This window comes from Barbus barbus (assembly GCF_936440315.1).
Source record: "Barbus barbus genome assembly, chromosome: 50".
Taxonomy (NCBI): domain Eukaryota; kingdom Metazoa; phylum Chordata; class Actinopteri; order Cypriniformes; family Cyprinidae; genus Barbus; species Barbus barbus.
In genome coordinates this window covers 14077424-14102551 of record NC_136728.1, presented here as the reverse complement: position 1 = coordinate 14102551, position 25128 = coordinate 14077424, and the positions used below count along the sequence as shown (strand labels likewise).

At 38.1% G+C, this 25128-nt stretch overlaps 1 protein-coding gene across 1 annotated transcript; it reads left to right on the top strand.

The window, feature by feature from the left end:
* Positions 1–21676: 21676 nt before the first annotated feature.
* Positions 21677–24603, top strand: chst1 (carbohydrate (keratan sulfate Gal-6) sulfotransferase 1). Its single transcript, XM_079414493.1, has one exon. It carries the CDS (start codon positions 22845–22847, stop codon positions 24105–24107), a length of 1263 nt encoding a protein of 420 aa, XP_079270619.1. The 5' UTR covers positions 21677–22844; the 3' UTR covers positions 24108–24603.
* Positions 24604–25128: the final 525 nt, after the last annotated feature.

The window sequence follows — 25128 nt, the reverse complement described above, 5'->3', positions numbered from 1 at the left end:
TAATTATATAATTCTTTCTCAAGTATGTCTTGGTGCTCTCCAGGCACTTACTGAATTTTTTACCTACCCGTAGACACTAACAAATGGTAGAAAACAGCTTTCAATGCAACTGGAATCCGAAAGGCTTTAATGTATGTATCTCCAGGTAGTCCTCTTCTGTTTGGTTTGAGACGTCCAATCCTGAATCAGGGAATAGAAGTTTTTATAGGCCATCACAACCCCTCAGGCATCAACAGAGAACTACAGAGACACATGCTCAAAATTACTTATGTTTCTGCTGGTCTACAAATGAACATGTGGTCTACAAATGAAATGCTTGGGCTTTATTGTTTTATGACTCATTCAACACACCTGGTTGTTTCAATTTCTGCCTGGCAAAATTGGCCGGCATTTTGAAATGTTTTGTTTTTGTATAAAAAAAAATTACGTTTTTGTTGATTTTCACCAAATTGGGCACAGGCGATCTTCAGACCAATCCTAATTAAGATTTGATTACATTTCTAACAAATGGCTTCACATATATGATGGCATGCACACCAAACTGGAAGTAATGCCACTGGCAACAGTTTGGTGTTAGTCTAGAAACCGAAAACGGTATATCACTTTAATAAGTATAGTCTGTCTGCCATTTTGAATTCAGAAAATGCTAAATTTGACCATGAAGAGACTTGTCTCATGGGAAAGCTGTCTCTGAAAAATGCATTTGCAAAGCGCTATTTGCTGGTCATAAGGTCATGAACTGCCTGGCCTAAAATCGTAGTTCTGGATTCACTATTCTTCAGGCATGTTTATTTAGCTGCTCAGGCAAAGCTTGCCAAATTTTGCCAAGAGAATCCACATAAGATCATTAAAATTGATTTTTTTTCTAATAGAAAAACTTTTGATAAAAGGGAAAGTGAGAAAGGGGTGCCAGTGTGCATATTAAATACAAAAGAATAAATCTTGAGGGCATACTGAGTCTCACAGCACAGAAGTGTGAAATGTTTGCAGGGTAAGACAAAGTCACATACAGTAAATGGGCCAGTCAGACAATAGAGCAAATGGGAGTATGTGAATATATTTCGGTTGTCCTCTAAGAAAAAAAATCACATTATATGGTCTCAAAATATGTTTTTTGGGATCAGACTTGCGGTTTTAGCTTCGTTGTATTTCTAGGTCTCAGTAAGGATGGTGTCATTATTATTATTTTTTTAATTACAAATATTTAAACTATTGACTCTAATTGAATCTGACTTTTGGACATGAAGCTCCCACGTGTATACTTTCAAAATATACTTTTCAAAATAGACTGGCTTGTGGTAAATATAGTGTGGATTTCTGGCAAGAATAGACTATTTGGCTCTAACAACCTGATTGCTATCATTCGTTCATTCTCTCGATTAAAACCCCTGATTGAATGTCATACCGTGCTGATCACAGTAATAAAACCTGATTGTAATCATGGTTTGGCGCTCTCTGAATAATCAACTGTATTCATGCAAAACCCACAGAGAAGGCTTTTTAACGCCGGCACTTGTGGGAGATTTGGTTATACCTCTTTAAAACCCCAGTGGGCAACCTGTCGGCCAGGTTTCAGCAATCAACAAAAGATTTAGTTTTTTCGCAATTAGAGCTGTCTGATGTTTGACTGTAATCGTGTTGACTTGCATCAAGGGGCGGACGAACTGTCGGGTGACATCTATGATCGCCCTTTATGGATCTTTAACGCTTCAATTATTTTTCTCGATAATGGCCTCATCTTTGTCCCGTTGATGAAGCGTGTCTGGCGAAACAAACCTGTTTTTTGAAGAGAGGGAATAAGCTGCCGCCGCTACAGAGTCTCTGCAGTGCTGATGACCTAGATAGAGAGTAAAAAGAGAAGCAGAGAGAGAGGAAGGGAGGAAAGGAACAGCAATTAATTGAATACTTTACATTTTTGCAGTAGGATTGAACTGTATAAGGTCAATAACTTTAATAACAACAAGACCTTGAAATGCAAATTGGAAGTTTCTTTTGTCACCAACAAATCAAATCATTTGGATGTCATACCGCTGCATAGACGGCCACATTAGTGTTTTTTGTGGATTTATTTTGCCTTAAAGTTTGCACTTTACTCAGTCCAATAAGTTTGAAGCACAGAAAGAAAATCAATTGAATAAATAAATGATATACCCAACTTACCGAGACATCTGGACCGTTTTCTGTTTTATGAAACAACATAAATCTTTTATATGTTATTAAATGGTGTGTCACAGATAAAAGCTACACAGAAAATAGCTGCATGGTGGCAATACCAAGTAAGATGATTTCCTTAAAGAAATATCAGCCATTCAATTTATAGCCAAAAAAATATTGTTCTGAAATGTAAATTGCTGAGGCAGTAGGATGTTAAGCCAGTTTGTGTCATTCTCACACATTGGCTGTTTTACAAAGATGTCCTAATACTATAAAAAATTAGAATTTGCATATAACATAATATAAATTAAAACAGCACATTATTCAAAGCTCAAAACTTTCTTCACTTCATAAGAATCAGTAGCAGTTTCTGCCATAATCAAATCGTTTTGAATCAAAATTCTGAATAATGCTGAAAAAAAACAAGTCCTGACATATAATAAATGACTTTTTTGTCTGTATTTGATTAGCTGTTGTCAGCGATGTGTTACACAATTAAGAGCCCACGGAGCCATTTGCTGGATTGTCTGCAGATCTATATATATATAAATATATATATATATATATATATATATAGACATATATTTTGAATTCATATCCCTTTTTTAAAGACTAACTCGTCTTTAAAGATAATGTGCTATTTTGGTGACCAAATGGGAGAACATCTGGTAGAACAGAAACACATTAATTCTTTAAAAAAATAATCTAATACAATACAGTGTTGAGCATCTAAATGAGTCTTCTCAGATAATTTAAAATGCAGCATCTGCTTAGAGTGCAGAACCATGGAATAAACTAGAAATGCACAAACATTTCTGGGTTAATGATAATATATCACAAAGAAATGTAGGTTAGAGGATCAGATAGAATCCAACCAAGCTCATCTAAACAACCAAGGTACGTGAGAAGTGAACAGAACAACTCATTACCTATCAAATTATCTCTTCAGGCTTGTTTAATGTTGAGCAACATACGATATTTTAAAACAGGAATAGATAAATGGTCATCAGAGAGTGTAAACTGAGCATACGCTGAAGTTAATGAACATTGTTTAAAGTAGAAATAAGAGAAAACAATCTGAAAATGGTGCTTACTATTATTACTATAACTATTATTACTATTATTATACATCAGCTAGTTTTTAAGGGTAAACCGTGAGGAGTCACAATGTCTTTCTGCTACTTGACAACACACATAATTTGAATGATTTACAGTAATCCTAAACTAATACCTAGCTGCTCGCCCATTAATGGCACTGAAGACCCAAGCAGCAGTTTTTCAAACGTAAATCTACTTCCTAGTAGTGCTGCGTTAGCACTTTACAGATTGCACATTTAAATATTTACGTGTTTATTTCTAGAGTCTTTTTAAAGGGGATATGGATATATTAATATAAATTATTATTTATTTTAGCAAAACACTGGTTAAAATTCTGGTAAATGGCTAAAATAATTGCTACACTGAATTTAGATATAATGCACTGTATGCAAATTTTGAGATTGGCTAAAGAGTACATTAAGCTGTGTTATTAAATTATTAGTGTTTTAACTGTAATTTAGTGTTAGATGATGGCAAAGGCAATTTATATGCAAAAATATGGGGAAATTACTAATATTCATGCATGAACCAAGGCGAATATAGACCGTTATCACATCCAGATGTCACATATGGCTGGAGACATGAACAGGTGTCACACATGCAAAAGCTCGGGCCACTTCCAGGTCTCACCTAGTCTCCTCCCATTTCCCAATATTTTACAATATCACACAATATTGTGTATGTGTGCATACATTTTCCAACAATATCTTGCCATAACCAGGCCATCATTCTCAAAGGGGTTCTCGTCTGGGACAATTTGATTGTCCCTACACCATTCTTGGATAAAACCCTCAAGAGTACACTATTTCAAGGACTGGACAGGCTGTTTTGACATAAATATCAAACACAGAGACTGTTGAGGGTCTGTATTAAAGCAGTGGTGGGTCACTCATGGGATTTACCCATAATCCAGCCCAGACTGAGAATGACAGAAAATCACTGTAATCCGACAGCGACATGGCTAGGTTTAGAAAATGGTCTTAAGTGGCCTCTCTTCTTTTCTTTCGGAGCCGACAAAAATGGCTGTAAAATAATACAACCAAATTGTTTCCACTGGCCCTGATGTGTCACCATGTGTGATTGGACCCTGGCCGCACATGTAATAGCTTATAAAGGAAAAAACAATAGCTTTTGGATGAGCACTTTACGTGTACATCAAAGCGAGTGTAAAACACGATTAACACAAGGCTACAAAATCAAGACATATGTTGTTTTAGAGTCTGCAGGGATTTCAGTTGCCAATTGCTCTCTAATCATTCGTAACGTATCCTGTAGCACGTTCAGATATCGAGCTTCGACATTAAGTGGATCAACTTCCCCCCATTAAAAGAGCAGCAGAGGAAGCTACCGTGATCTGCCAATTACCGTCAGGCTGCCATCCTGTTCTGTTCGTCAGTTTCAGTGGGTTATTTTAACCTCTGCTCCAGCTCATGTCCTCCGGCCTGGCATCCTTTCAAAAACAGTCCCGCTCCGCATGAACGTGACAAACAGTGACAGCTCTGCGGTGCTAGGACTGTTTAGGTGTCTTTGCCATGCATACACATGGCCCAATGCAAACACAAACAGCTGCGCCTGACAGGCAGGCTTACAATGGCGCCTCCGCGTTATCGACTGGGACAAACAACGTCCTCTCCAACCCCGTTGCCAGCTCTGACCTCAAATCTGGAAGCCTGTGTTAGGGCTGGCGTCAATCTCAAGCGCAAAGTGTTTAGAGAATGAGGTCAAGCAGCAAGACATGAACAGCGTGTCTCAAATCCAGCTGTCGGATTTGCCGTCTTCTACTCATCTACATGTGCACACACATCATTGGAGATCATTTCACATTTCATCAAGTCTGAATATGAACTATTATGTTAATAAGATGCTTCTCACGGAACAGATCGTGCAAAAATAAAAATTGCTGTTTACTCACTAACATGTTGTATCAAGCTTGCTGTTATTTTTGCGATGGGACACAAAAAGTGTATTAGTAGTGGTGGGGATTTATCAGCGAGTCTTTATGCAGATTACATGATTAATTCAAAAACAGATTTATTCAGGAATGAAACAAGTGACTGTGTTTATGAATGAGTCATTGAATCATTCACAAAAACACTAAATTCGTTCTGAAACAAAACATATGCCAGTCTTGACAAGTGATTGTATGATTCATTCAAGAAAGCCAAGTTTGGAACAAAATTATTTTAACGTAATAGACAATATTGTGTCTAAAATGTTTGATTGGTTATAATTGTTTACTGAACTGTTGTATAAAAGCAACCATTTAAAACAATAAAAATTCTGTCTGTTTACTGAAAAAAATAACAGCATGGATTTGAAATGATGGGTAAATAATGAACTATGACTGGTATCACCTACAAATTTCCATAAGGCACCATTTCAGCCTGTCATTTTCTGCCCCGTTTCCTGAATTCAGCTGATATGTCTGAGGGCTTATGAAAACAGTACCCTATAAAGGGCTACGGTGCTTAAACTTACACCTATGCTACTGTTTTATCAGCCCAAGGGGGGTGTTATAGAACACTATTTCTAAAAAACATTGCTTTTAATGACTCAGCTCTTAGTGCCGTTTATGGCTCCTGAAGCATGATTACAAGACATTTTCTCATGGATCAAAGCTTTGGAGCAAATCAATGAGAATCAATTCAACCCCTCCTTTCCCCAGCATTCAACTTTTTACAGACAATTAATTCCACAGATGGCGAATCGCTACAGAGGCACTTAGCATTCTCCGCTCACATTGACTTCCCTTTAAAATTACAGTATTCTATGACACTGGATCTTTGAAAAACCACAGGGTGCAAAAAGGCTCCTCCCATCTAAACTATAGCCGTTGAATAAGAGGAAGCAAAAACTTAAACGGTTCATTGATCCGGAACATTTTAAAAATCAGAGCCTTTTAGATCTTTGCGATGTCAAAGAGCAAGAGATTTTAAATCAACAAGGTCGCTCGCAGAGCAAAAATATGATCACTCCAAGCCTTGCCTTTAGGTACCCAAGCACTATAGTTAATATTGCAGTTGTGTCTTTCCTTTCCTGGAAAGAGTAAGGCAAAACTTGAATACGAACTAGAAGGGCTCTGATGTGAAGGGCTAGAGGAGAAATCGAGGACAAGCCAGTCAGCTTCTTGAAATGCAACCCTCATGATTATTTTCTGAGGCAGCCTCACAGATTGTATCCCTTAGTACACTGGCGCTCTATGTGGAAGGCCTTTATCTGGGCTGATGTACTGAGTCTGTGCTGCTTGTTTACACATTCAGGGCCTTGTGTTTGCCCGCACACTGTGAGGAAAGTTCCACTCCATTAATCTGTGTAGACTGACATAAGCATCAACTGGCTTCTTGTTGAAATTCAAATGAGCCTAGAGCAACTCTGAACATCAGGGGCAGCAAAAATGAGGGAATGGGAGGTTTGCAGCCATCGATCTGAATAAAAGAAAGAGCTGAGAAAAGAAAAATATTGGGAAAATGTCACCTTTTATCAGAACAAATTCATAAGGTTCTCTCAAAATGATTCAGTGGTGGCAATTAGCATTGCATAGAGGAAATAGTGCACAAAGAAAAACAGAAAATGAAATGTGAAATATTTCAAGCCATATTATAGTAGCGTTTCTAGATTCTTTGATTCATTTTAATGAAAAAAGCACATTTGATGACTGCATGTCATTTTCATAAAAATGCATGTTCAAGTGCATATCTTTTGAAAAGGCTTCCAACAAAGCCGTATTCCAGGAAAATGAAATGATCTGTTATCATTCTTTTTTTTGTACGTGGTGCAACTCTGCAGGACAAATTGCTCAAATTATACCCACTTGTATATTTTTACCTTTCAAGTGAAAAGGATTCGGCTTTTAAATCAATAATAATTTAGCCCAGTGAAAAGAAAACCCATCTGCCTCTAACTGAAGCCTAAACACATTTGGGGCCGCTATATGGTCGAGAAAAGGAGAGATTCCTGGTGGTTATAGAAACGTTGAATGCAATTTCAATGCTTCGAGAAGATGAGTCTCTTGAGATACTTACAACTTCACATTGCTTATATCTTATTCAGGACTGCAAATTCAAAAACGCCTTCGGAACACATTTCCATTCATTTCTCCTGCGGCCAGGTTTACAATGAAAGTGCTGCACTGGCTTTTGGCCAGTCTCTGAGGGATTTTACTGAATTTCACTTCATGTTCATACACCAAAAAGCAGCATTCAAGCTGGAGGCATGCGTCAACAACAATACACGGCCATGCGTCGCTGTTGTGTCTTCAAAGTAATGCGTGCGCTAGATCTGCATTGTCCATTTGCCGCATTGCCTTTCTGATAGACTCCGGCTACTCTGGAACTTAATTATCCTTGGTGGATGGCGAGCACATCCTCTTTTTTTTATGCTTAACAGTGGGACGATTTGCATGGGCAATAATTTACGTGGTCATTTGGGGGACTAAATTTCCAATCCAATTTGCTTCATCTGCTCGTTTGTTCCCCTCTTTTGCAGTGTTTTGTTTAGGGACACACTGAAGAGATACAGCCTGAATTGTTGCAGTTCGTGATTAATGTGGCCTATCAAAGTGTTAATTGAAGCAAAATTGGACTGTGTTGCTCGTGTTTGTATTATCTGTTTGCATAGAATTGGTTTTTTAATTTAATCTTCTTTTAATTTGAGTCTGAAGCTTTGTGAAATCCATCTGTATGATTACAATTAATTGTAATTTTGTGCTTTATGTGCTAACATAAAGCAAAAAATTTGGGGTTAGTATGATAAAGCTTCCATTGCCATTATCTACATTCTACAATAACCAGATACCTGATAAACCTCTAGGAGATACACAGATATGTCAGAAAAAGGTGACCTGTCAGTTTTAAATGAGAAAGATGCAAATGTGTGATTTGTCGAGTCAGATCCCTTATAAGCAGAGCAGTCGGTTTCATTTGAACACTGAGCTGAAACATTTCCATCAATAAACCCCACAAAAATAAAATAAAATCACAGACACAAGAAAATAATATTTTAAAGCACAGAAGGTAACAAACCTCTTGTTAGTTCAAAACTGGTATCAGTGTTCCCACAGGGAAATGATTTCAAAAGTGAAAACAGAAATAAATAAAATTATTAATTCAAGAAAAATCATGGAAAAGTTCAAATTAAGTTCTGTTTAGAACTCTTTCATAATATTTTAACAAGACATTCATTGACTATACTTGTATGTTGTTTCACATTGGAGAAATTCATTTAACAGTTTAAATCCGTAACGGGTCGAACGAGACGTGAGATGTGCGGATCCATGTGCAAGCTTTTATTAATAAACATAGTCAAAAAACAGGCAGGGTCAAACAATGGCAAATAGGTATGGTACGGGCAAGACACAGAGCAATCCTAGGGCTAGTGAGAGTCGACGATCAATATCCAACAGGGCAAGGCAGAGAAATAATCCAGGTATACGAGCAGTAGTCCAAGAGAGCTGCAAACAGAGTCCAAACGGCGAGGCAAAGGGTAAATCCACTATACAAGGACAGGAAACAGGGAACGAGACTATAAACAAAACAAACTAAACTTAGACTTAGAAAACACAGAATGGCTCGGTAAGGCAGCTAACACTAGGAGAGTGTTACACGCAGAACCAGACTCAGAGCTAAACATGAACACAGAAGGCTCGGTAAAGCAGCTAACACTAGGGGAGTGATAAACGCAATACAATACTCGGCAGAGAGGAAGAGGAAGTCCATGGTTTATGTAGGGTGTGTGATCAGTGCAATCAGCTGTGTGTCGTCAGTGCAATGGATGATGGGAATTGTAGTCTGAGGTCGCGTGCAACAGTTAGTGTGGTGGAAGAGTCCATGTGGTGAGCAAGTGACCTCTGGTGGTGAGTTAACGGAAGTTCATAGACCAGATTCATGACAAAATCAATTAATTCTACTAATTAATTATATTAAAAAAGCTCTGCTACCTGATGTATATATATATATATGTATATATGCTTATTAGTGTCTAGTACTAACATGCCAATTTTGCAGATTATGTCCTAAAATCGGTGCAGATAAGGTTTGCAGATTCCTTCTGGTCAGGTCATGTCCATTTTGAAAAGTCATGAAAAAATCATGGAATACAACAAACACCTATGGGATTTCTGTTCATAAGTCATTCTTCTTTTCTTTCCTGTCTTTAAGATAATGCTGCACACCCACAAGACTGTTCCTGTTACTAAAAAATCCCGAGTCTGCTTGATATCCTCTCTCACCAATAACTGTGGAGTATAACACAGATGGTTCACAGGTAAAATCATCTCATCTGATCCTACTGGAGAGGCAGCATGTAATTATACGAGGAAGCTTCCAGGCAGGTTTGTCCCTTCCCCCTTTTCTGCACAAGGGAGAGATAATTACTGGACCTGCTTTTCAAGGGCAAACAGTGAAGTACCGTCACCGACGATTGAGCTCTTCGCGTCTGGAGCGAGACGGCACAAAGATTTTCTTCCGGAACTCCCGGTTCCCCCCGTCTGGTCCTCTGTTCTCATTAATCCACACATACACCATTTATCATCATTAGCATCCCACTCAAGAGCCAGGATCATCCTGTTTTAGGCCCTTCTCGGCCTCCTGAGCGGCGGTTTAGCTCACCGCTTCCTTTCATGAGGGGGAAGTGAGGGTGATTGTCAGGTTTGAACATTTAAATTATTGTGCAGTATGTATTTATTCAGTCTACTGTCTGTATTGTATAAAAGATCACGACTGGGGTGACATATAGTGAAGAGCATTTTTAAAATAAATTTTAGTTTAGCTTTTACTTGAGCTTTTAGCACAAGGTTAATTGTGCCAGGCAAATAGTGCCCTTTTTATTTTTTTGTGGCACATTCTAAGCCTCATTTGCATATAAAGGAGGTGTGTTTGTGCCGAAAAGAATGAAACATTTACATACTTGAATGATTAGGTTAATAGTCGATCTTAAAGGAACACTCCGCTTTTTTTGGAAATAGGCTCATTTTACAACTCCCCTAGAGATAAACAGTTGAGTTTTACCGTTTTTGAATCCATTCAGCCGATCTCCGGGTCTGGTGGTAGCACTTTTAGCTTAGCTTAGCATAGATCATTGAATCGGATTAGACCATTAGCATCTCGCTCAAAAATTACCAAAGAGTTAAGATAATTTTCCTATTTAAAACTTGACTCTTCTGTAGTTACATCGTGCACTAACACTGACGGAAAATGAAAAGTTGCGATTTTCTAGGTTGATATGGCTAGTAGTTGCTGCAGTACCATGGGTGCAGCAGGCGCAGTGATATTACTCAGCGCCTGAAAGTAGTCCCCAGCTAGGTAACTATGATATAGCTGGGGATGATATGATATAGCGTAGAAAATCGCAACTTTTCATTTTCCGTCGGTCTTAGTGCACGATGTAACTACAGAAGACTCAAGCTTTAAATAGGAAAATCATTTATTCATCTTGCATTGTTCCAAATCTGTATGACTTTCCTTCTAAAAAAAACTCTGAATGTGAACTGGTTTTGTCCATACAATGAAAGACAGTATGATCCAAAGTTGTTTTGGACCCCATTGACTTTCATTGTATAGACAAAAAGAGTTGTCTTCAGAGTTAAAAAAACAAAACAAAAACCTTTCAACTGAATCATCGCACTAGCCACGTCAGAAACTCCACATTAAAGCCTGGATGAAAGATTTCCAATTAAAAGAACATTTGATGGTTCTCAGGTGGGATGGGTTTGATAGGATGTTTCTAAAAATGAACGTCTTTTATGCTTGGTTTGACTGCCAAATCCTGGCTCTGCGATCCATCACAATGTAATATATCTGCCCTAATCCAACATAGGCTCTTTGTGTTGTTTCTGTAATCTTCTCCATAGAAAAACCATTAAAGCACCCAAAGCTCGTATGATTCCATAATTCAGTCTGTCCCACAAACTCTGCTGACAGCTAGAAATGCATCTATTTAGGGAACAAGAGGGAGGGAGAAAAGAGGAAGAGGAGGAGAAGAGAAAGGGATGCCAGTAATTTAAGTAAACTGTAGCACTTAATAAATGGATGGAAAGAGTTCATTCCAATAGAGGGCAAAGTAATTAGAGGAAGGTGATGTATTTTCACTAAACGATCCTTCTAATGTGAAGCAATGGGAGTGGCGAGGTCTTGTGGGGTGAAAAAGGGTGATTTTAATAATGCTTAAAGTATTGAATGATGGCTGTGTGGACCTGATTGCGCTGATATAATACAAATTGAAACCTGCGTTTTATATGAGACTATATACTTATGCCTTTGAACGATGTCTCAGAGAGCAGTTCATAATGTGACTCATATGAAGACCCCCAAAACTTCCATGCAAAGCTGGAATAAAGTTAGCTCAGGAAAGACACAAAGCCTTTGGTTTCTCAGAAGCGCATTATGTAAAGAAGCATGCTCGGCCCCAAATGTCCTCAGTGTTTAAAGTGGCTCTAAACATTATTTTTGTCATGCGGCTGAGCTGCTTGGAGCAGCAGGTAAAGCAGGTTAAGCTTTTTAGAGGAAAAGCGTAAAGCAAGAGTCTCCCTCAAGAGACAGCAGCTAGGGCAATGCAAATGAGAGACAATCGTTACTGTGGGAGCGCAAAACACCATCATGGCTTTGCCTTCTTGGTCCCTTGGTATGTATATATATATATGGGAATCCAATATAGTGTTTGAATTGAGCTTTGATTCCATCATTAAGAAAGTCCATTGAAAGGAAATGTCTAGCTTTTCAATAAAAAAAAAACAAAAAACATAAATAAGACTTAACAGATGATGATGGTAATTTTTCACATTCAAATTTTTGAACAGTAATATTTTTAAATATGTTTTTTAAAGAATTCCCTTCTGCTCATCAAGCTTGCATTTATTTGATCCAAAATACAACAAAAACAGTAATATTGTGAAATATTTGTACTATTTAAAATAACTCCTGTCTATTTGAATATATGTTAAACTGTAATTTATTCCTATGATCAAATGTGTCACATGATCCTTCAGAAATCATTCTAAGATGCTGATTTGCTGTTCAAGAAACATATATTATGATTATTATTTTTATCAATATTTAAAACAGTTGAGTACTTTTTTTGATGAATAGAAAGACACAAAGATCAGCTTTTGTAAAATTATACCATTTAAATGCTTGGAGTCAGTATATATATATATATATATATATACTGTATATATATTTTTTTTTTTTTGTGTGTGTGTGTGTGTGTGTGTATGTGTGTGTGTGTGTGGGGGGGGGGGGGTTATAGAAATTAATACTGTTATTTAGCAAGGATGCTTTAAACTGATGTAAAAGTGATGATAAAGACATTTATAATGTTATGGAAGATTTCTATTTCAGATAAAACTTTCTGTTCATCAAAGAAACCTGAAAAAATTCAACATAATATTCAACATAATAATGATAATAATAATAAATGTTTCATGAGCAGCAAATCAGAATATTAGGATGATTTCTGAAGGATCATGTGACACTGAAGACTGGAATAATAATGCTAAAAAATTCGCTTTGAAATAACAGGAATAAATGACATTTTGATATATATTCAAATATAAAATAGTTATTTTAAATAGTAAAAATATTTCAAAATGTTACTGTTTTTGCTGTACTTTGGATCAATTAAATGCAGGCTTGGTGAGCAGAAGCATCATCTTTAGAAAAAAAAAAAACTTAAAAATCCTACTGTTCAAAATCTTTTGACTAGTTTTTGGTAGTGTATATATAAACACAACTGCCAGTAGGTGGTGACAAGTGACAGTATATTATACACATGCAAAAGCCAGTAGCTGGTGATAAGTTATAATGAATGAGTCGACTGAATTTTTTTAATCAACCGTTCGTTCGGAAATGCTGAGTCACAAAACGTAATTGTCTTTTGGTACCGATAGCTTTGTGGTTAACGCTCTGACATATACTCACAGAGTTTGATTTCCATCTCAAGATCCTATGCCGATCCTGCTCCCCTCTCTCTACCCAATACTTTCCTGTCATGTCTCCACTGTCCTGTCTGAATAATAAAGGAATAAAAAGCCCAAAAATATAACTTTAAAAGTAATTGTCTTTTTGAATGAGTCATTGAATAATTTACTCAATCAATTCAAAAACACTGAAACATTCAGGAAAAGACTGCAAATACTGTGCTGCTCAGTTTTGCAACATTTTTTTGAATTAGAGAATCTTTTGAAGTAGTTTTATGTTTGTATAAATTGGTAGGTCTACTGTGAATAATAAAAAAAGGAATTTCATTAACACTTTATGTTAATGTAACTTTCTAATGACTGTGAGAAAAATGGTGATGTCATTGTTTGGACTGGCCTGGTATGACCTATAACCATAACGATTTCAGTCATTTTAAAACACAAACAAAATCTCCATTAATGGCTTGATGGATCAAATGTCACTAAATACCCTCACATCTTATATTCAGTACACTTATCTGCCATGAAGTCATTATGGTTCGTGTTCTTGTAGCATTAGGGCTGATATGGCTTTTGTAATGACTCTCTTTCAATTAAACAAAGCACAAGAGCAGCGGGCTGAAAAAGTGATTGCTCTCACTTAAAAGCGATTTGCTTGGCATACATCATTATTAGTGGTCTATAAAAGTCATACAGATTGAAATCACGATCACGTCTGAACAAAAATAATATTTCCGATGGCTATAATTTATGAGATCTCAGAGTCATGATGGTTGTGTGGGGTTAATTAGCAACAGGGATGAGCCTTCAACCACAGGCATCTTAGAATGTGCAATTAAGTATCTCGTTTAAGTGCAAACGACTATTCAATCTCCTTTCATTCCTTAATCTCATATTCAGTAATTCTGCATCATCGACATTAAATTGTGTTAAATAAACACATTATAACCTAGTCGATTTTAGACCTGAGCCACAAATGAAGCAACAAAAAGTATGTCTGTGGAATAATCTTCCCACACCCCTATCCAGAACGCCGGATCCCTGGCAATCTTCAAGCAACAACTGAAAACTCATCTCTTTCGGCAGTACTTGACTTCATCCTAAACTCAAAAAAAAACCTCACTCTTTCCCTCTATCTTTCTCTCCCTCCCTTACTAGCTTGTACTTATTTGAACAATGACTGAGACTTGGTGTTACGAGCACTTCCTCTGTCTGATTGCCTCTTCAAGATGAATCGTTTTTTGTATTCCCCAATTGTAAGTCGCTTTGGATAAAAGCGTCTGCCAAATGACTAAATGTAAATGTAAATGTCTGTTATATACAGACATGTAACAATCCCATTGAGGGATTTTTGATGAGATTTACAATGTTACATGGAGGGATCACAATAGCAAGGCATCTTGAAGAGGACATTCTGAATTATTCATACCCGTGCTCTTGACCCTGTTCTTTTCACTGACCTATTACATCATGCAGTCATTTATTGCAGTTAAAAATCTCCACACATACATATCAAAACACGTTTGTGCAATTACTCCCTCGTCAAGGGCTTCGGGCTGTTTAAAATGCTCTCTGTGCTCCCCCAAAAACACACTGTGCTAGAAGAAGGGCAGAATGTATTACAAGAGGCCATTAAATATGTCCAGCTCCTCCTTTCTCTTGCACACCAAGGACAGATCCAAAATCTTTTAAGATGGAACAGGATGATATTCCTGTCCCGAGACCTAAGCGTGTCCTCCAGGACTTGACATGCTCTGCGCACTAAGCAACAGAATGCCATCTGGATCAACGCCCACACAGACCCTTGGCCCTTCATTTCTGCCTATCATGAGTGTCCCCTTCAGACCTGTTCCATCAGTAGGTGGAGGAGATGCGGTACATTTCAGGGGAAAGGATTTCCACAGCGTAGGATGCTGAAAGTACATGCTGTGACATGAAATTTATTTGTTATTTGGCAACATAATTACTCTTTAATGTAACACTCATATAAATGAGCTCTTATAGAGGTTATTACTATTCTTTCACAGAATTAAAAAACGGCATTATAACTTAAATTAAACATAATATGCATTCTCAAAACATAATAACATAACACAGTCTACCAATGATAAACAGTAACAAGCATATGGGGTATCATGGAAACCTAATTTCTGCCTAAGATATTTTTTTGAAAAGTTACTGTTCGATAATAAACCCTAGTGTCTTACGTAACGCAGGCGATTCCATTAAAATCAGAACTAAACAAAAATATGGAGTCTTCATTTGACTATATGAGGCAAAGCTAATGAATATACAATCCCAAAACGAAAAGGTCATATGTTACCTGAGTTTTCTGGTCGAATTGAATGTGATGAAAATAAAGGTTGTGGCCGTGAAATATTAGCAAGAAAAGTCTTTCTGCTGAGTTGTCTTTACAGGTTGCACTCGTTAAATACCAAACAAATGACTCTTACGAATCGGTTCTTTTTAGTGAATCAAATACATGGTTCTTTTGAGCCATTCCTTTTAATAATTCGTTTAAAATTCTTACAAACACAGAAGCTACAGTTTGAAACAGACTATTTTCCCGTGAAAGAATTCGCTAAATCCGCCAGAACACGGTTAGCCTACTGAATCAACATCAAGCTATCAGTACTTCCTGTGATTAATTACTTGCCCACAACAACCACTCACGTTTACACATATTCTTTTGCTCTCTGTTAATTTTTGTCGAAACAATTTAATTGCTTCTTTGTTATATTGTCCCTGTGTGTTGGACAGAAGGGGAATTTGAATGCATGTGCAATAGGCATACGTTTCCATTAACAAAGGAAACAATGGCATTTTGGGTCACGACTCATTTTTAACAAAACGCTGGCCCTGTTCCAAATCGCACCCTAAACTCTCACAGTATTTCTCTGAGTCCGCACTTTCGTGACGTAATGCCGCTTTGACTGTCGGGTAGAAGTCTGCTGCGGAGCTCACCCCAGTGTGGGAACGGCAGAATGCGGCTCAAGGGCAAGTAGGGCTCACTGCATCCTGCGGTGGACATCCAACCCCGCCCACATCCAAGTGTGACATCATATTGGTAGGTTTAGGGGTGGAGATGGGGAGGGTTTAGGGATCAGGGCGTGGAGATGGGTAGGTTTAGGTAAATGTAAGGTGGCAGGAGTTGAATCTGGATCCAACCACGCCCCCTGGATCTTGTGGGCTGCAGCGAGACGCTCCTCCTCAAGGGCACATAGCGGCCACAAAGGGGGCACTCGCGAGCACCCTTGTGAACGTTAAAATGACGACTGGGACAGCCTACGGTCTCTTGGACTTAACGGCCACACATACGCGGCGTCCATTGTAAGTCCGTAAGACCGCAAGTGCACATGAAGCGTTCCATTTGGGACAGGGCCACTGTATTAAAGCGAGGTGCTGTTCATATTGCTGAATCGTAAAGGTTATTAAATTGCTCCCTCATTAAAGTCACTATAAAGCTTAAAATATTAAACAACCGTGGGCAACATTTCTCAATGATTTCATAAGCGTTCAAGTTACAAAGGAACAAATCATTGTGTAGAACTATAAAACAAAGTGACACAACAGTTAAAGTTAATTAAGGTAAGATTCTAGCTTCTTGTTTAATCTAGATCAAGTGAATCAAACTGAATTCCTACCATACTTCTATACTTAGAAAATAAAAACATTCAGCTGATATCAAAAAGGAAAAATGCATGGCATTTGAGTAAGATTTTTTCTTATACTGTTTACTTGATGCTTTCAGTATAACCTGAAATCCTTACAGCTCGTGTTCTTGTAGCATTAGGGCTGATATGGCTTTTGTAATGACTCTCTTTCAATTAAACAAAGCACAAGAGCAGCGGGCTGAAAAAGTGATTGCTCTCACTTAAAAGTCATTTGTTTGGCATACATCATTATTAGTGGTCCATGAAAAAGAGATTGAAATCACGGTCACGTCTGAACAAAAATAATATTTCCGATGGCAATAATTTATGAGATCTCAGAGTCATGATGGTTGTGTGGGGTTAATTAGCAACAGGGATGAGCCTTCAACCAGTCATCTAGGATGTGTAATTAAGTGTAAACGACTATTCAATCTCCTTTCGATATTCCATTTTATATTCTGTGGTTCAAAATTAAAACATCTTTAATAAATACTTTTAACCTAGATGCTTTTGAGAAGCATGTGAAGTTACAAAAAACATGTATGTCATATCCAGACATATTTATGGGAAATTTTATTCAGTTTGGGATTTTTGATGGGATTTGCAATGTTACATGGAGGCATCACAATAGCAGGCCTCATCTTGAAGAGGAGATTCTGAATTATTCATTACCGCGCTCTTGACCCTGTACTTTTCACTGACCTATTACAAAATTGTGCAGTTATTTATTGCTGCCAAAAATCTCCACACATACATATCAAAACACATTCAGGCAATTACTCCTTCGGGCTTCGAGCTGTTTAAAATGCTCTTTGTGGTCCCCAAAACCATGACACACTGTGCTGGAACGAATGCAGAATGTATTACAAGTGGCCATTAAATATGCCCAACACACCAACAGGGTCCAAATTCTTCAAGGAGGATTGGGTTGATATTCCTGTCCTGAGAACTGAGCATGTACTTGACATGCTCAATGAAAACAGATGCCATCTGGATTGACGGCCACACAGACCCTCGGCCCTCCATTTCTGCCAATCCCCTCCGGACCTGTTCTATCAGTGGGAGGAGATACGCTATAGTGGACAGAATTTCAGTTTTTTCAGTTATTTGTTAGCAGAGAGGTATTCTGCTAACAAATGCATAAGTACAGCACATCAAGGGACTCAGCGGCCAACGCAGTGAGCTGGACGTTGAAATTGTCTCATGACATAGTTGATTACACACAAACTGTTTGTCAGCAATTTTTAGACAAACTCGGCTACAAAGCTGTCAACTCCAACGAGGAGATGAAAAACATTGTGAAGACAAAACCTTCATACATTTTTTTGTAATAAAAGCAATCATGTGCACAGATATCTATAATAAACATAGCGCTACACTAATGACAAAGATATTCAATATGCTGGTCATTACTTCAACAACAGTGAATGTCTTATGAAAGCACACATTTAAGTAACAAATTCTAAATAGTTTCACACATTCACCATCTTTTTTATTAACTGCACAAATGCAATATAAACAAGAGTAAATATAGCACTATAAAGAAACATTGTAACAAGAAAAGCAACATGTGTCTATGAGTAAATATTACAGAGTAAGCAATGATAAAGTTCACATTATTTGCATGCATATGTTTGTTTACCCAGCTACCACTGGATTGGCAAAAGGTTTTAATGTCTATTTTTTAACCTTTAAGGACATTCAGGAGAAATGACACCCCCTTGTGGTCTGGAAAAATACAGTAGCTAATCATGACTACTTTTTTTGTTTTGCCAATAATATGCAGTCCGACATTTTCAAATGCTTAAGCACAGAGCTCTGTGTGGCAAATGTTGCTGGAGAACAACACAATTATACGCTACACTACCCACAGTGCTTTCAACACATTTTCAACAACTGCCATATTCATTTCCGCACCTGTCCAATAAAATTAAACCCCTCTGTTAGAGCAAACAAAATGAAAATGTAAACATAAATAAAAGACACTTATTATTTGGAATACTGACAGACCGTCAGCACGGTTTCTTCTCATCGAGGGTTGTTCTAAAATCAGGTAATCTGCTATATGCAGCTTCTGTTCTCAGATCCAGGGAGCTGTTTGGTGTAATGGAAAGCACCATGGCAGCTCCTGTCTTAATTAGAGTTGGACTTGACGACCCACTGTTTTCAAGCCCTTTCTCTCCCACACAAACTCTTTTCAATTACAGAAAATAAAGTCAGCTGTCTCGTCTGGAGGCACTGATCCAAATCTGGCAGAGGAACAACCTTGACCACCCGAGACCCACATGTTCCTGATTCACGCATGAACCATCAGAGACAACGCTCGGACAGTTCTCATATTCATTAAGCCTGTGTAGGTGAAGTTTGGATTATTAAGCCAAGGAAATTTGGCTGTAAGCCTGGCAAGCTTTTACTGGTCAATAATATGTCATGTTGGCTGCATAGAAAGCATAGTATTTTTGGAATACTTTATAGAATGTGATGAGAAATTATGAACAAATAAAACATTTAAATGTAGGTCTTCCTGCTAGTTCATTAAACCAAGCCAGAGTGTACAAGGTCTTTCAGAGTTTGTCATAAGTCTGTTATGGCTTAGCTTCAACTGCCTCTTGCACAGTACAATCGCATATTGAAATCATGCTTCATGCTTTGGGTTTCCTCATTCCTCTGGACACGGTTGTCATAGAGGATCCGTAAATTCTGAACACTAGAAAATAACTGGCGAATCGGTGATGCATTGCAGTGTTCGGTGGACAGAGCGGGGCGGATCATTTGCGTTTGAAAGCTCATTACCAGCTCTCAGCAGGGTGGATAAAGGGGACACACACCCATCTTCACCCCAGTACTGCACACTTTATGCCTTGGCGATATGCAGGCTGACGTTTTCAAATGCTTGAGCACACACACTGATTGAAATTGGGCTTGCGTTGAGCACACAAAGATAAAACTGATTTCGCAAAAAGCCAGCCATAATCTCACATTTGGCAGCTTCTGAGATTGCAAGACGCGGAACTGGGGGAAAAGCCCCATTTCAAATGCCAATGTCTGGCTTCAGGTGAATGGATAGAGAGGAAAAACACAGCAGATGAGGTGAAGAATGGAAGAGTGCAGCTTTGAGGTCCAAATGAACTCTAAAAGTATGTCAAGTTTCAGATTGGTTCCTCCAAGTCCAATGTTTTTAGATTGATTTCATCCATCACACTTTGCTAGTTGCATTGTCCTGAGGCTAAAATCAAAACAAAAATGCAGAAAAAGGACAATTATGATGACATTATCGGGTTTCACAAAGCCTTTAAAGCTTAAAGGAATTGTTCACCTTAAATGAAAATAAATGAATATTCTCAATATAATGAAAGAGAGCCTGCACCAGTTCCAAATGTGTCCTTTGAAGTCAGGGAGTGGACAATATACAGAATTTTGATATACAGAAAAGAATGATGCACCATATCGCAGCAAAGTTCAAAATAATAAAAGATTTCTGTCCATGTGATCATAAATGAAATTATTTGTTAATCATTACATTCCACTGTTGCTTTAATCAACGCTATTTTCAACCATACAACAGAGGCCGCAATCTCCATCTTGAGTATAACAATAGCCCGACTTCATCAAACGCGTTTCTACTAAAATGTCTGACTGAATTCTGCATTTACACTGATATTGGGAGGCAGTACTTTGGCATTTTTAGGAAGTATCAAAAACAACACACGGATAGCTGATAGCAGTCCCAGATCTTTTAAACGAGTCAGCCAAAATGATTCACAAAACAGCCTCAAACTCATTTGTGACACAATAAAGTGGAAAATCTCTGTTGCTACTGCTGTTATATCACAACTTTAAGTGATGTTATACTGAGTCAAGATTATATTCATTTGTGAAGCCCATATTGAAACAAATTGTGAGACAAATAACACCCCATCTCTGGACAGATTTGTGTGAATAACAGACTGAGATTAGAGTCATTATTTGTTCTCTCCTTTGTAGCTCTCAAATCTCTAATCTCAAATCTCTCAAATATAGTGTGTTAAAGTGCCAAGATGCATTGCACCAGATTTACCCTAACACAAAAAATTTCAAAGCTACGACAGGAGCAAGAGTTTCAGCATGTATCCTAAATTTTCGGCTGCTTCAAACACAAAGCTATTAGTGACTTTAGAAGACTTACAATGTAGCACATGAGTCACATGGACCACCCTGACAACAAGTTTGTGGTCCCTTTTTGCAACTTGACTTGCATTATACGAACAAGAACAGTCAGAACATTCTGTTTTGTTTTCCAATGAATAAAGTCAGATGTACTTGCTGTATTACTCTATGAATCTATGTAAAAGGCTTATTCAATAAAAATAGCACTTATAGTTAAAACCAATTTATGATATGAAAAAAACTAAAACAATTATGTGTATAAACTAATGTGAGGAAGTTACACACCTCATATAATGTGTAAAACAATATTTCTACACATACTGTGCCATTACATTATTATTTTTTAAGCCTTTCAGTCCACCAGCTGGCCATATCTGTCCTCGAATATTCAACAATATAGCGACGCAAGACTGAGAAAAATACGCTGAGATTTCTAGATGCCAGTTCACCTCATCCAAACTAACTCCATGTTCAAAGGCTTTAGCATCGAGCACAGACATGTTCTGAGGGAGGACCAAATCTGCCTCCCCCCGTGCTGGTTTTTTTTCTTCTCCTCAGCCTTTGTCAACTGTGGTTTTGAAGGAAGGGGATGCATATTCGCATAGGGTTTCGGAGGGCTGCCTACATTTTACTTAATCTGGGACCGACTGGCACACCTCTCTTCAGTCTTCTCCTCACGACGAACGAACGAAATATCCGTCCGGTGTTTAGTCACAGAGAGATGTCTGAGGATGCGCATCAATACCTTATTCATCCGTTGTCGCTCTACGGAGCCCGTCTTTGAATGTTTTACCCCGAGCATGAATGGAGCTGCTTGAGGATATACGACCTTTTCATCGGTTTTTAGGGAATTATGAAGCCCTAGACATCTGAACTCATGAATTAAAGCTATAAAACGTCTATGACGGGCGTTACGGGACGACTACGCAAAGCCATCGCGGCATAGCTAAGCTGATTTTTTTCTTTTGTTTAAATTTTCATCATGTTCTCTTACAGCTTTATATGAGGCAAGTATATCGAAGTATTTATTTCACGATATTTTCGAGTCTATTGGATGTCTGAAATGTTCGTGCTGGAATAAGGGAGAAGTTGCTCACCGTTTTATACAGTCGACAGTCAGATCGGATCTGCTATTTTTTTATTTCCAACTGAATACCGAGTTGTGTTGCACTGCGGTAAATCAGAAGTCGACGCGCGCGGTCGTCGACGGCTGCCTTTCAAACCTATCATAATATGCATGCATATGGTATTGTGAGAGATTGCGATTAATGCATCTCTCTACAGGTGCCTGAACTGGTGCCAGTTTCTGAAAAGAACTGATTGTGTAACCTGTCTGTATTCTAGATGCTGGTTTGCTTGAACCTTTGCTGATTTCCCCATGGGAAAAACGAAATACCTCGGGCTTGTGTAAAAGCCTGTAGGAAGCAGTTTAGTTGTAGGAGTTTGGTTGCATTAAAACGTGAAGTAGTTTATCAAAGTGTCATATTGCAATAAACGACTGATTAAGCCTTGCATTGTGAAGCATATCGCAGAATGCAGTATTATATATATTTTGAAAGCACATTTGTCTTGGCTAGAAATTAAAGTTTAGCAAGAAGCTCAAGTTTAAATTTGTCTTTCACACCTGAAGTTAAAGTTTTTATTTGCTTTTGATACTTATGCATTATAAATCACTTAAATTTTTTTTTTTTTTTTTTCATAGATCAATTTCTTTATTTCAGACCTGTTTAAAATGTAATCAAATGTTATACATTTTTAAAATCTCTTCATATCTTTATTTTGTAATTGAACTCACTGTGAGATCTTTTTTTTTTTTTTTTCCAGCTGTGTCTTTGTCGATAGGATCAAATCGGACTGCATCTTCTAAATGAAGTTACCCAGCCATGCAATGTTCCTGGAAGGCTGTGATTCTACTTGCATTGGTGTCCATAGCGATCCAATACACAGCAATCAGGACTTTCACAGCTAAGCCTTTTCATATGTGCCCTGTTCCTAACCCTTTGAACTGTGGCTTGGGACAGGATGTGGAGTCCTTCGATCGGATGTGTGATGAGTACCCATATTTTAATTACAATTCCTCCAGGAAGACTCACATCCTCATCTTGGCGACCACCCGTAGTGGCTCCTCTTTCGTTGGACAGTTGTTCAACCAGCACTCAGATGTGTTCTATCTTTTTGAACCACTCTATCATGTTCAAACGACCTTAATCCCTCACCTTTCTCCCAGCAGATATGCTGTTGAGCGCAGAGTGATGCTGGGAGCCAGTCGTGACCTTCTTAGAAGCTTGTACAACTGCGACTTGTATTTCTTAGAGAGTTACATCAAGCCACAGCCAGCAAACCATACCACGGATAAACTGTTTCGACGAGGAGCCAGCAAAGCCCTCTGCTCTATGCCGGTCTGTGATGCTTTCAGCCCCAGCGATGGCAATATAGAAGAGGGGGATTGTGTTCGAAAGTGTGCCTCCCTTAACTTGACCCTCGCTACCGAATCATGTCGGGAAAGACGGCACGTGGCCATTAAAACAGTGCGTATTCCAGAGGTCAATGATCTTAAAGCACTGATCGAGGACCCACGGCTTAATCTGAAAGTTATCCAGCTGGTGAGGGACCCGCGTGGGATATTATCTTCTAGGATTGAAACCTTTCGGGACACATACCGCCTATGGCGGATCTGGAGAGCCACAGGCCGTAAACCTTACAACTTGGATTTGACTCAGCTCACGACAGTGTGTGACGACTTTCTGAACTCGGTGTCCACCGGCTTGAGCCGACCACCGTGGCTTCGTGGACGGTACATGCTGGTGAGATACGAGGACCTGGCCAGGAATCCACTCCAAAAAACCAAGGAGGTTTATGAATTCCTTGGTCTTTCTTTGGAAAAAAGTGTGGTGGACTGGATACACAACAACACAAGAGGCAATAATGACGTGTCAGCAAAGCATAAGTACGGCACGTTGAGAGACTCAGCGGCCAACGCAGAGAGCTGGAGGTTGAAATTGTCTCATGACATAGTTGATTACACACAAACTGTTTGTCAGCACATTTTAGACGAGCTCGGCTACAAAGCTGTCAACTCCCCCGAGGAGCTGAAAAACATGTCGCTCTCTCTCATTGAGGACAAAACCTTCATACCTTTTTTGTAACAAAGGTAATCATGTGCACGCACAACTATTTTTCTACATTTATATTCTTGCCTTAATGTGATTGACATTTGCACTATGAACTTTTTTTTACTTCGGAGACTCCCTCGCAGTCACCCTATGATTTTCTGAACAGCACAAGAACCAAAACACTTAGCTGTAAAGAGATCTCAACTTCACCTTCATGTTCATTATTTATATATTAGAGCAGAGCATCACACTATTGACAAAGAAATTCTGTATGCTGGTCATTGCTTTGACAACAGTGAATGTGAATATTTTGTCAGTCAAAAAACCCAGACTATTCTCAAGAAATCTTAAATGTGGGACTGAAATGCTGTCATGTATAATAACAGCCGTGCAATAAAATTGTGAATGTCACAGTCAGACTATTTCTCAGGTTGTTTCTCAGTGTAAAGTCTTGTCTGCCATAGAGTTTTTGGGGTTTAAGCTTGTGTTTGGTTTTTGCTTTTAGAATGCATAATACTTTATTGCTGTATCCGGGGAAAAAAAAAAAGCTAATCTAAAGTAAACTCATGCACTTCATTCTGCTTGCTTTGGGTGGTTATGATTTACAAATAAATTGTACAATTCAATCAATTATTGCTGTTACATCACAATGATATAAGTTTTTTTTTGTCCAGTGTATCAAGTTTTTAGAGTGGATAATTTTTTAGTTTAATGTAAATTTAGAGATTTTCATAAGAAATGCATGAAATTATTCATTTAGTGGCTGTCCTCATTATCATATCACTAATTTTCATTGATTCAGTGCATATAGATTTGTATTTAGTGTCTATGGAACATTGTTTGTCTCAATGTATGTGAAAGAGACGTTTGCTATTTTTGAAATCTTAATAAATGTAGAGAAGCATAAATAACATGCAACCACTGGCGAAACCACTTTTTTATGTATAGATGAAAATGAACAGACAATTGTGTACATGACTCTTGCTTGGTTTGTCACAATGGCCTTAATTTGTTTAAATCCTTCATGGCTTTTACATAATCTTGATCATCTGGA